The sequence below is a fragment of the Artemia sp. Qi Xiang Cuo genome, chromosome 4 (genome assembly GCF_049724085.1).
Source record: "Artemia sp. Qi Xiang Cuo chromosome 4, ASM4972408v1, whole genome shotgun sequence".
NCBI lineage: Eukaryota > Metazoa > Arthropoda > Branchiopoda > Anostraca > Artemiidae > Artemia > Artemia sp. Qi Xiang Cuo.
Genome location: NC_142797.1, coordinates 34,765,644 through 34,779,054, shown reverse-complemented (window position 1 = coordinate 34,779,054; position 13,411 = coordinate 34,765,644). Strand labels below are relative to the sequence as shown.

General features: G+C 35.5%; 1 protein-coding gene across 1 annotated transcript in view; it reads right to left on the bottom strand.

The window, feature by feature from the left end:
• Window positions 1–1,411: 1,411 nt before the first annotated feature.
• The window catches only part of Oat (Ornithine aminotransferase precursor), a 164,276-nt gene continuing 152,276 nt past the window's right edge, over window positions 1,412–13,411 (bottom strand). Inside the window, exons 6-8 of the mRNA XM_089088252.1 lie at window positions 9,756–9,878; window positions 8,145–8,274; window positions 1,412–2,682 (exon numbers count right to left, since the gene is read on the bottom strand). Coding sequence (XP_088944378.1) covers window positions 2,516–2,682; window positions 8,145–8,274; window positions 9,756–9,878 — 420 coding nt within the window. The 3' untranslated portion in view covers window positions 1,412–2,515. The remainder of the gene's footprint in view (window positions 2,683–8,144; window positions 8,275–9,755; window positions 9,879–13,411) is intronic.

Below are 13,411 nucleotides of genomic sequence, written 5' to 3'. Positions count from 1 at the left end.
GCTGTTTAAAACATGCTGTCGATTTTTATAAATGCAATTTCACTTGTAATTAAAAAAAATTGTGATATAATATACCCCTGTAAAGGCGCACACTGCAAATCTTGAAACTTTCTGAGCATACTGATGGGACCTAACCAAAAGGTTAAAAGCTGTGAAAGGATACCCCTTATCCCGTCACGACAAAGTCCCAAGGAAGAATTTGACTATTTTACGAGAATGCGTTATAGTGCTACTCATCTAGTGGGTTTTTCATCAACTAAGCGTAAGACTGAAGGACAGCATCAGTAATTGGAAATTAAATATTTCAGTGTTCTAACTCAATTATAGAGATAAAAATGAGAAAGTCCACAAAACAAAAACCAGAGAAAATTAAAAAAAGATAAAATATTACTGATTTTGATTCAAACGATAACAAGTATCTACAGGGCAAAAACCCGAGACTTCTTTTTTTAGCATTTTCTAAAAAGTTACTTCGATTGCAATGTATTTCCTATAGTTTGTTCGTAATATTCTTAGTTTAGGCACCGGTATGGAGTAAAAGGGTTGATAACTTTAGATCCAGATCTCAATAACAGCTCCATTTTTTTTTCTTCAGGGTTCTCACCACCTTTTACAGAACGTAAGTGCAATACCACTGTGATCTTTATGTATTAATCCTTAATAATTTTTGTCTATTGTGAGGGATGATCTCCTATACGGCTGGTAATTATCTAACTGCCAAGAATCATGATAAAAAAAGAGGAAAAATATGTGTGACTGATAGAAGAAAGTTGATATAATGATGCTAGGGTCGTCTTAGAGCCGACGAAGCTTAATTCTTGTAGCTATGATATTGTTTGAAATATGTCACTGTGATTTTTTCAAGATTGAATTGCCTAGGATATTTAGCTGCGGAACCAGGTAAACAAATAAAATGCTCGCACTAATAACCTAAGGTACTAATAAGTTCAAAAGATTTTTAAGGTAAAAACAGGACGAATAAAGTCCATGAGACTTGGAATGTATATGGGTTTTATGTTAATTAGGTACAACTTAAAAGAAGAAAAAAAATGTCACAGATTCCGTAGCAAAATTAGAAAAACACTTAGATAGCTGATTTTTCACCAGGATGTCTTTATCAAATGGCACTTTAGTTTTAAATCACAATTGTTTCTAACAGTCGGGCCAAAAACTTTTGACTTTCAGAAAGAGAAGTTTCTAACCTGACGGAAAATACATTTTTTGGCACATAATCAATATTAAACGAAAAGAATACGGTAATTCGAATTTAAGAAGAATGGATACAATCTGTTTGCCAATGTCAACATAACTGGCATAGTTTCATGGATAAGAAAATCCTTAACGTTCCAATCTAAGATAGAAGAGACCAAGATATTGTACGAGTAACGTATTCAAGGAAGCGCTCTAAGTATATTTGTTCAAGGCACACACATTATGTTTGTTCTTTACACATTTCTCTTATACTGTCTTTGATTAATCCTTAAAAAAAAGTCAAAAACCAAAGAATAAAGAAACTATCACAGCTTGCATCCACAATGTTTTGAATAGTATCGAAAAAACCAAACAAATAATAATAAAAAAAAACATAAAATGGACGGTAAAAAATAATACTGGGAAAGGGTAAATAACTAAACTGAACTTTATTAAAATATGACCGTGTTTTAACTTATTCTCAAGTTGTAAGAGGCAATAACTGATAAAATTGAAACAGAACACACTTACAAATATCACGATAGTTAGATAGAAAGATGCAACACAAGTTTATTGTTTAGGGAGATAATGAAAAAACAATATAGAAGAGGTGCTAGCTAGACGCTTGAAAGAGTCCATTTTTAGGCCCCACATTTTCTACTTTCGAAGCAGGCCATTCTTAACAATCTTGCAAAATGTCCCAAACCGTCCCTAGGTACATGTATGGTTATTCACAGACGTTACATAGAGATGACAAAAGAAAAGTTAGCACAAGACGAAGAGCACATACTGATACTTTAGAACTTAACTAAAATAGTACTTCAAGATTTCGGTATAGCTTATAAAGTCTCTTATTCATGAGTTTCTTCTTCACGAGATTAAAAGCAACACAAGATTCAAAGCACCCGAATGAACTTTTCAACTTTCTCAATAAATAGAGGTAGCTGTGGTACTTTCAGTTTTATGTTCTTATACAAAATAGAAGAAGCAATCCAAAAAAACTTCGTATCTGACTAATCAAATCAGCAATAAATAGTCTTCAAGATTAAATCATTACAAGAAAGGTCATTTCGCAGCTAATTTGATTAACTTCACTTAAGATAACGAAGGGAAAATTTATTTTAAGTTTACCAGAAACATAATCATAAAATTTAAAAAATTTAAAAACCGAAAGAAATCAGAGCCTGTATTTCACACTTGTTATGTCATTGCAAAATAGTACACTAAAAAAAAAAAAAAAAAAAAAACAATAAAAAGAAATATTAAAATAAACACACCAGTTAATGCACATTTATTTGATCCTAGATATAGGGTTGAAACTAGCCTATTTGACGAAAGATAGAATTGTATTTCTAATAATTTCTATGCAGTCACGCATTTCTGCTTCGTTAATGCACAAGGGTGGTGCGAAACGAATGATGTCACCATGGGTAGGCTTTGCCAAAAGTCCATTATCGCGGAGTCGTAGACATACTTCCCAGGCATCGTACTCTGGAGAAACAAAAATATTATATATACCATTGTAAAAATCATTCACCAAAAATTTATACAGATTGATAAAAATTAGCAGCATTCCATAACACTGTAACTAGAAAACTGGTTCCGTACATATACTTGATAGGACTTATAGACATAATTTTTTATCGGAGAAAATAACAAAGGAATCCTATGATTCTTTTGTTAATTTATTTCTTAATATTCATAGCATTATCCTGTAACAACATTTTTTTTTTAAATCGCACCGTCTCTCCTCTCAATGGTACTAACTTCTTTAGTTTCCAACATTTATAATTTTATTTAAGTGCCACTTACACTTAGAGACGAATAAGTTTGAAAACCTTGCCATATAAAAAAAAAAATTAAAATATGAGCAGTAAATAATTAACAGATTCGATTTTCGGGCATTCTAGAACCGATTGCTCAAACTCAACATTTGCCTAGCCTTTTTGCATGGCGCCCTTCCGCTAGAGGGGAACCCTTCCACGATGGCAACAAGTTTTCAAAAAATCTACAAAATATATTTCCTTTGCTCCCCAATCCTTCTACTTGCCTTATGTTCCGTCCCTTCCAATTTAACTACTAATTTGCTCAGGTTACCTGAATCAAAATCCCTGTCTTTATATCACCTTAAATAGCAATACAATCAACAATTACACAAGGTTTTTAACTTCCAAGCAACATTTCGTTGGTATAGATACATTCTGAATAATAATAATTATTGTTCAACATGATAGAATTCCTTTCAATTTTCCGAGTAATCGTTCAGCCAGTAATTAAAAAAAGGAAGTCCTTGAATGGAATTGAAGAGGTCATATAAAAAGAGCAAGATTTTGAACAGAGTTAGATGGAGGAGAAAAATGTACAACTGCGCTGGAAATGATATATTTATAATCTCTTTTAGTGACAGGCCGTTAACAATTTTTCGAACAATCGTATTTTTAAACAGTTTTAGGCTACTACTTTTAAAGGATTCACTTTAGATACACAAACAAAATCGATATTCCGTTAACCTAAATTTTTATTTCAATAGGGAAAAATATTAACATAATTATAAAGTTTAAGAGCTAGAACATAATTTAATATTTCTACAGGTTTCAGTGCGAACTCGATTAGCGCACAACATTGAACTGAAAACTTAGACTAAAAAAACAACAAAAATCAACCATATATATTCTTGTTTTTGCTTTAAGTGAAGTTAATCCACATGGCAAAGTATGGGCCCGCTTAGCTCCGATACAGTTCCACGATTTGTCAGCATATTATTAGAATTACTTCATTGTATTATTCATTTTCTTTTATTTTTATTAATTCTACACAATATTCTTTTTCGAAGATGGCCTTTATACATCTGAAATATATGTTTATTAACAGTGTTCCACGTTGCCTAGCGCTTATAAATTATATTTAATATAAGAAGGGGCACTGTAACCTATCCGTCTTGATTTATATCAGTCATGGCTTCTGTAAAAAACGACAGCTGTAACATCTTGACACCCAAATAATATTTCGTTTGGCTAAATCTCACTCCACACTTCATATTTGTGAAACCTGCACACTTGCAACACAAGTCCACTTTACAGTATATCAAATTCCATTTCCAAAAACTGACTTTTGGAAACTTAGCTGAACTTTACAACCTTGAAAGAGGCAAAAAACAAAAACAAAAACATGCACAACCATAAACAGAAATAATCCAATGCAAAACCCAAAAGACTACACTCTTACACAGTAATTTAGAACATGGTGATCTTTAACCTTTGATTATGGCAAAACTCTACGTGAAGAACCCTGCATTATCACTTCTTCAGGTCCAGACTTAGGCAAGAAATAATCATTTACCTTGGCACCATGGAACACTACCAATAATCGGATGAGACCTATATTTACTACTATCTGACGATGTAGAACATAGTTTTAAAAATCGAACAGTTCCATGATGATTTAATAAAAAAGGGGAGTACTAAAGACCACTAGCTCAAATATGCTTAATTGCTTTTGTCAAAAAAAAGACACAAGTGCACAATTAAAGCAACCACTGTGCAGAAAAAATTGTAGAAGAAGAAGCAACGTGAAAATGCTCAGGTAAACAAATCAGTTTGACTAATATTTTGGGTGTTTCCGTGCTTTTTCTTGTATTTTTTTTCTTCTACTGCATTGTGTGAAACTGCAGGTTCAAAAAAGAGCACCAATACCAGCCTAAATAATCCTTCGAATCTTTTTGAACTGTTAATCCTACTCACAAAAATGCAAAAGATTTTATAAGTTTAAGAGACAATGCTTGGAAGCCCTCCTGATCAACTCTACATCCCTCAAATATCAACCCCTATATGAAAGAACAATTTTGTTTTCTTTTTTATACTCAAGCAATGCTTTACATAGGAACAATCGCAGTTTGAAACTTCCAGTATTATTAGAAGCTTTGAAAGGCTTTTTCTTCTCTCAATATTTGATAGGTTTTAGAGTAAAACCCTCCTCAAAGATCAGTTGGAGCCCTTCAATCCGAGCCTTGCCTACGTCTCAGTGAACAAATACTGGACAAACATTTCACAAACTTTATGAAAATATATGTCAGTTCTAAAACTACGATAGGAGAAAACCCCTTAGACAAGTGTTTTTCCCTAACCTTGAAATGTAACCTCTAAAACCAAATATGTTACCCATTATCAATATCTCTCTCCTATCTTTGCGCTTTTTGAGATCTTTCCCCAAATTTATATTGAATTTCGAGAATATCATTGAATTCTTCTTACAATACAATTAAACTATGTTCTATAAGCTACCAAAAATACAAAAAAGTTGAATCTCTAGAATTTTCTTTCTTATTTAAATGTCAACATATGCAATTTCTAAGAATATCCTATATTTTTCAACCACTATTTCATACTAGTACATATTTTGAAAGGTGTCGGAGTGATGATGAGCGCACTTTCTGCAAGCAACAACACCCGCTGAATATTCCAGCTCAGTGAACACTTCCAGCTCAAACAAGGTGCAACATGGCTACCTTTTTGCTACAAAGTTAGCAGCAGAATTGGCTGGTTGGAGGTGCTACATATTTAGGTTTCTGTTGAAACAGTAAAGTTGTCAAGGTCGTAGAGGGGGAAGTACCAATGTTATGTACTTTTTAGTAGAAATCAAACAAGTATGCAAAACTTCCGCTTAATCATACTGCAGGAAGTGGATGAAATATTGATAAAATATTTGAGAATATGACTTTACCTCACATTTAAGCCGAAAGAGTTAAATAAAAACTCTAGAAAAACAAAACAAAAAAAACACACACATCAAAACAAACAAAGTTTTATAGCGAAAATGCAGGATGAAACCAGGACTACTCAATATAAGAACGGTGCATTAAGTATACCTTGCATTAACTATGGAGAAAAGAACGTGGCACAGAATATCATATTGATTCTATGCATATAAAAGCTTATTCTGCTGTTTTTCAGTACTTCTAGCTACAAAAGTCTGTTGATTGGAATTACACACAACTAAATTCAAATTCACTCGGGTCATATTTGATACGATACATGATACATCGTAATGATATTACGGTCTTGTTGCTTTGAAGAGCTTTTAAAGTTGCACATTCAGCGCCTTCAGGCAATAAAAGATTATTTGTTTAGATGTAAGTTATTTTAATCGTTTTTTTTGCTTAAGATGATGCTTTCTTTACTTCTTTCTTTCCGTCTTCTTTCTCGTTGAAAAACTTCAGATGTAGACTAAAAATTTGGACTATAGTAACACTATCTCTATTACAAATTATTCATCAGTCCATTTTCTGTCTCTTTTCATTTGTCTTCTCACTCTATTGTTCAGACTAATCTTTTAGTGTTTACAATTTGACAACATATTTTCAGAACAAACAGCGAGGAAATGTAGGATGGAATAATGTAATGTAATCGGATTAACGGTGCTTCTTGACTACTGAGGCCCCTGCGTTGGCCCTGCAGTGTGTTGCTACAGCAAGGTTCGATCTCTGGGTCCCGTATTACCAACCTAAGGCCAAACCCACTGCGATACCACAGGACATGCAGGATGGATGTCATTCCATTCTTCCAGGTCTAAACTAAAAGTTTAAACAGGTACAATTTTTTTCGTATAATTATATAGCTTGCACTTTATCTGATTTTTTCACCCCTGAGAGTAGTTGTGCTCTTGCTCAAAACATTGAGCGTCCTTGATTGACTCTGTTAAAAATAAAAGATGAGAGTCGTCCTTGCTCCTTAACACTGTCATCATTTAGAACAATGGTATTCTGCCACAGCTTTTTCCTTCGAGCACAAATTCGTAAATAAACTCGTACTTCTAATTCTTTATACCTCCTCCTACCCTCCGGAGTTTTCAACAACAAGACACACGACGCAACATTTGTCAGAGGGATGAATTTTGGCTCCTTAATTGAAAAAAAATTGATAATTAACAAAAATAAGTTTCTCCATCTCAGAGCAAAAAAGAAATAAAGCTCCGAAAAAAAGGTTATAGATTAACTTCATCTCTTGTCTCCCTGCGGCCAGTCTAAAAACTATTGAGCCCTAACTAAAAATCGCAGAGCTTGTGAATATGGAAGACTAAGGCGTCCCAGAAGGGATATTTTTCTCAAGATATTTTTCAATATCTTGTATGCACAAACTTTGGGAGAATGCGAGAAGCTCAGGAATCTCAGCCACCCTGAGGAGTTCCTAGCCTGAAGAACGCATAAAATTTGAAAAAAATTATAAAAGATGAAAAAAAAACAACACCAAACTAAGGTAAAGTTTTCACCTAACTGGAATTAGGTCAAGTTCAAAATGCCGTACGACAAGGGAGCGATGACTTTATATATTCACAACCGAATACCGAATGGTTATACTTTACCCCCAACCCCTCTTTAATGTGTAAATATATAGCCCAAATTATGTAATTCCCATGCATTTTGCCATGCGTCACTCTTGTTTCAACCTGTGTACCCGTATTTATTATAATAAATACGGTATACCAGTCGGTAAAATTTTTCCAGCAATTGAGTAACTGACCTTGTATGGATTAATTTAGCCCATCTAGACTTTATTATGTTGTGTTATTGAGCGACCTGACATAGGTCTTTTTGGCTCAGTAGCCTATCTGTCCATCTATTAGACATGTCAAGTTAAATGTATGATATAAAGTCCTTTAAATTTTTGTGGCAAAATCAAGAGACGTTGAAATTCATTAAAATTCATTCACCTTGTGCTGTACCAGAAATTGGCATGCTACGCATCTGCGAACAGAGACGACATTTGGGAAAGAGTCTAGGATCCTCCACACATCTTTCAAAAATACCAGAAAAGCCTTTAAAAACTGTAATTTTTAATAAGACGATTTCAGGGCAAAAGCATTCGTCTAGCCCCTCCAATCCCCAATCATTTTTTTTAAACGCAATCAATGAAGATTTGTTGGTTCATTTGCTCATAATAATTAGAAATTCATCTTACGTGGAGCAATAACGATGGCATTTAATAGTCCTTTGCCACGAACTAGCTTCACAATGTCCTTGGGCAATGCACTCAGTTCTCCTCTAAGTATATCTCCCATTTTGCTTGAATTTTCAGCAAGTTTCTCATCCTGCAAAAGAAATCAAAGTCGGTCAAAATGTGAATTATTTTCATTTTAGCTTATGCATACCGGTTGGTGCGTCTATTATCTCCAAAGTTCTCATGGATTTCCCCCAATTTTCACGAATAAAATTTCGGTTCTCTGAAATCTCAAAAATTAATGTTCATAAATATCCAAAAGTTAAAGTACCAAGGACATCAAAATGAAAACATTTTTTATCCGTTAAATTTCTGGGAGATTTCAGGGAACCCATTTTTCTTTCAGGGAAATCCACGCAAAAACGGAAAGTGGAAAAAATTCAGGGATAGTAGAAGCACTGTTAATAATGAATTTCATTTTTAGAGCAAGCTCAATTTACCTGTTAAAAATAACACGAGCTTATAACAAGCTAAATCTTCATAAAAATAGCCAATAATACGACTTTTCATTATAATTAGTGACTTCGCGAGCTCATGTTTCGATAGTTAATCTTTGTGGAATCGTTTTAACATTAAACCCTCAGTACACTTGCCATTAGCATAGTTAGGTTAAGGTTTAGGATACAGTCCAAAATGCAAACATTTGCGAATTTTTAAGTCAATAAAAAAAGAAAATTGAATAACTCATTTCAAAGCGGTATGCCAATTTTAAACAGTCATTCGTAAATATTTCATTTCTTCTCCCTTTTCTTGCCTTTGTCTCCTTTTTATTTAATTCTTCTCATGTTATTGTTTGGACAGACCTGAAACACGAAGCAGAACACCGGATTGTCGTGCATACTCACTTAGACTCATTTTTATAGATGTGTTTTTCAAGAAGCCTAACTACTCTATTCCTGGATATATCCAATTGTTCAATCATGAATATCATGTTTGTCTCTGACAATAATATTCTTTCTGAAAGCAATACAATTTTCCATCTAGCCATGACCATGAATAAGAAGAAAGTCACAAGTAAATAGATACAGTATCCAATTAAAATAGAGCGAAATATTTTCTAAGAAAGAACTAACGTGCGTTTTTGGCAGAAGCCTTTATTAAACATCTTCTAACTTGACCGATTATTTTATTCATCGAATAATCATTTTAATAGTAGATAACTTGACAAAAAAAAATTGCAGCAAATCGAAACTGCTTAAATACACACCGTTACATGAACCGTCCACAAGGCAAGTCTATAAACTCTATTTTTCACTCACTTCGATTTAATCACCAAAGCAATTGACTAACTCTTAACCTTGTATTTAAAAAAGAAATGCACTAATAACAAAGGTTAACGCCTTCCTTCTCCCCCAAGAAAAATTTCAACCACCAAATAATTTTTTAAATTTACTTATTTTTATACTTAAACTAATAAGAGAATTAAAAACCAAATATTTTAACAAGATGATGGTGCAATAAAATCAAAGCCAGAAATGTCAATTTCTTTCCACTTTTCTCGACGTCTTGTTGGGCAGGATTAGCTGACTTGGCAAGTAAACAGCTCATAGAGACAGATCATGAACTACTTACCCTTAGAACTTCTAAAGCGGCAATTGCAACACGACTAGCTAGAGGATTCCCTCCATATGTTGACCCGTGTTCACCTGGCTTAATTGTTAGCATTATAGGATCATCAGCTAGTACGGCAGACACCTACAAAACGGAATTCGTAAATTTGTCATTTTTTTTATTTCTTTTAACTATAGAAGAAAAACATAGCAACTCTAACTCAATCAATTTTAATTTTTCATTAATTAATAAGTGCTGGCTATGAGCGGTCAAAAATAAAACAACAAGTCACAAACACAGGTATAAAAATTAGTAACACTTCCATCTCAAACTTCATTTCTTTGGCATGAGTTCTCGATTCTCGGGTTCCAGGAGCTTTAGCCCTTTTCTTCTCTGGTCTCAGGTGCCTTGGCCTCAGAGAACTGAGATCAAAGCAAAAAAGCTACTCATACTGGCAAGATATATAGAAATGCCCATATTTCTTTTCAATTCAAAGCTGCAAGCAAGTTCAGAAAAAACTAACTAATTCCAAAACCAGCTCATAATTAAAGGGCAACCCTTGAAGAATAGCCTTTCAATGTAAAGAAGGAACTGAAGCATCAAAACAGAATTTTAATAACAATACATACACATAAAGACTGCTTTTTATGCTGATTCCAAATACGTAAAATTAATTTATTTGTAATTTACATATCTAAAGGTACGACCTAAAAACAATCGCATAATTTCTAAAAATAGGGAAAAGCACCTCTAAAAACGGCACGGTCTTGATGAAAATTAAACCTTCAAATTCAAAGTGTATGGGAATACGATGGCGGAGGTTTCAAGCTAGTAACTATACCAACAGAAATGCAAATTTTCTTTGTTATTTCCACAGAAAGGTGGATGCAGGTGCGTTTTTATTGATTTTCCTCCCAGGAACAATCTTATCAAACGAGTAGTCATTGAATATTGCGAGAAGGCCCACTCAAACGGAATTTTATTTTCTAATGCACTTCTTTCAGGGGGGATGCCCTAAAGACGCAAAAGTTGCATTTTCAGGCTCTAATTTTCAAACTTTTCAGGAAAGATCAATGAAATAAACATGGAAGTGGATTTAACCCGTGACCTCCATTTATTAGGAGGAATATAGGCTATATAAACAGTAGAGAGGGGTCAGGAGGTCCGAACGGGGCACCAAATATGGGCATAGAATACGGACGGGGCTCCATATATGGGCATAGAGTCATTAGGGAGAATACGTGGCTAATGGGGTCAATGACCTCTTTTTCCAAGGTCGATTTATTTGATGTTTCTATGTGTAATAACTCCGGGGCGAAGGTTGCACATGCGCATTGAATTCTAAAGGGAACAATGTTATTGATCTAGGACTCGAGGGGGAAGTGAATTTCCGAGAAATTGATTGCGTAATCGATCGTGAATGTCATGGTGTCCAGAAATAGTATTTGTTGTTGTTTTGGTCATGTACATGCTCGAGGAGAATGTCATGGTGTCAAGAAATAGTATTTGATGTTGTTGTTCAAACCAAATGTTATGACATTCCCGGAAACAGTTAGATCACGTGTTTCCTTTTCAGCCAATCAGCGAGTTAGATACATCCTCCTTCTCAGCCAATCAGAGGCCTGCTTACATATGGTTTCCCCGTTACATAACAATTCGCCATTGAGATTTCGTATATAACGGGCATGCAATGTGATTCAATTATGTGTTGTTCGATTTATTTGATGTTTTTCTCGGATGTCAACATCAAATTATGGATGTTTTATGGTTTTTGTCAGTGAGAATTTGAAAAACAGGAATTTGTCACATTTATGGATGTCAACAGCAATTCATGTCTGTTTTATGGTTTTCTCAGTGAGAATTTGAAAAAACAGGAACTTTCTCACTGAGAAAACCATAAACCACGTGGTGCTGTCACGAGTCAGAACACCTGTGCTGTCGACCTCAATTCACCTATCGTGAATCAATAATTCCCCTTAGAAACAACAAATTAATTTCCCCTTTCTTGACAGATCAATCAATCAATGACATCATCTGTCAGACTTTAAAAATTTTCGCCTAGAAACATTTCTCCAGTACTAGATCCAAATAATTAAAGTCATTGACTCGTGAACAGTTATACTGGTATAACTCCAAAGGATATTAATAACAAAAGGCCATGTAAACAATTATTCAAGAAACATCTTAGAGATGAATTGTTTTAGCGATCTAAAAGGTTTCATATTAATTTGAAATGCGTTAGCGCAGAGATGCCAATAACAAAGGAACACGCTGAATTTACGTTTAGGGATTATTTGGGCGAAACCGTTTTAGACAGGTTATGGAACTATTTCGGCGAAACAGATAGAGACATTTTAAAAGAAGATTTTTGAAGAGATTTTAGAAGAGAATTTAATGGTGAAACTCTGTGGTCGTTATAATACACAAGTTTCATTTGAACAGTGTTGTGAGGTCCTCTAACCCAACCCCAAAGGGTTCCAATCCTCCTACCCCAACCCCGAAGGAAGCCTCCGGTCCTCAAAGCCCCCCAAACCCCCAAAGGGCCACCGGCGCCCCCAAAGGCCCACCCAGACCCCCAAAGGCCATCCCCAGGCCCCAAATGTCCCCCAGGCTCCCAACTGTCCCCCCGGACACTCAAAGGCCCCCCAAGCTCCCAAAGGGCCACCGGCGCCCCAAAGGCCCACCCAGACCCCCAAATGCCATCCCCGGGCCCCCCAAAGGCACATCGAGCTCCCAAAGGACCAACGGGGTCCCAAAGGCCCTCCATCGGTCGCAAAATGTCCCCCAGGCACCCAAAGACCCTCCCGGCGCCCCAAAGGCCTACCCAGACCCCCCAATGCCATCCCCGGCCCCCCCACGCCCCACCCTCGGTCCCCAAAGGTCCCCCCCGAGCTCCCCAAGGACCACCGCCCCTCAAGGGACCCACAGACCCTCAAAGGCTCTCCCCGAGCACCCGTCTTTCGTTGATGTGTGTTGTCTGAAACCTATGATTTGGGATGTGTAGTTTGCTACTTCAGGCTTTTCTGAGCTAAGGTTTCCTAGTATTTCCTAGGTGAATGTTGTCTGAAACCAATAGTTTGGGATGAGAAGTTTGCTATTTCAGGCTTTTATGAGCTAGGTTTCTTAGCCTTACGTTGGTGTGTGTTGAGTGAAACTTATGATTTGGGATATGTAGTTTGCTATTTTTGACTTTTCTGAGTTGGATTTCTTAGTCTTTCATAGGTGTGTGGTGTCTGAAACCTATGATTTGGGATGTGTAGTTTGCTATTTTCGACTTTTCTGAGCTGGATTTATTAGCCTTTCATAGGTATGCGTTGTCAGAAAATTATGATTTGGGATGTATAGTTTGCTATTTCATGCTTTTCTGAGCTAAGGTTTTCTAGTATTTCGTAGGTGAATGTTGTCTGAAACCAATAGTTTGGGATGAATAGTTTGCTATTTTTTACTTTTCTGAGCTAGGTTTCTTAGTCTTTCGTTGGTGTGTGTTGACTGAAACCGATGATTTGGGATATGTAGTTTGCTATTTTTGACTTTTCTGAGCTGGATTTCTTAGTCTTTCATAGGCGTGTGTTCTATGAAACCTATGATTTGGGATGGGTGGATTGCTACTTTTGACTTTTCTGAGCTGGATTTCTTAGCCTTTCATAGGTGCTTGTTGCCTGAAACCTATAGTTTGG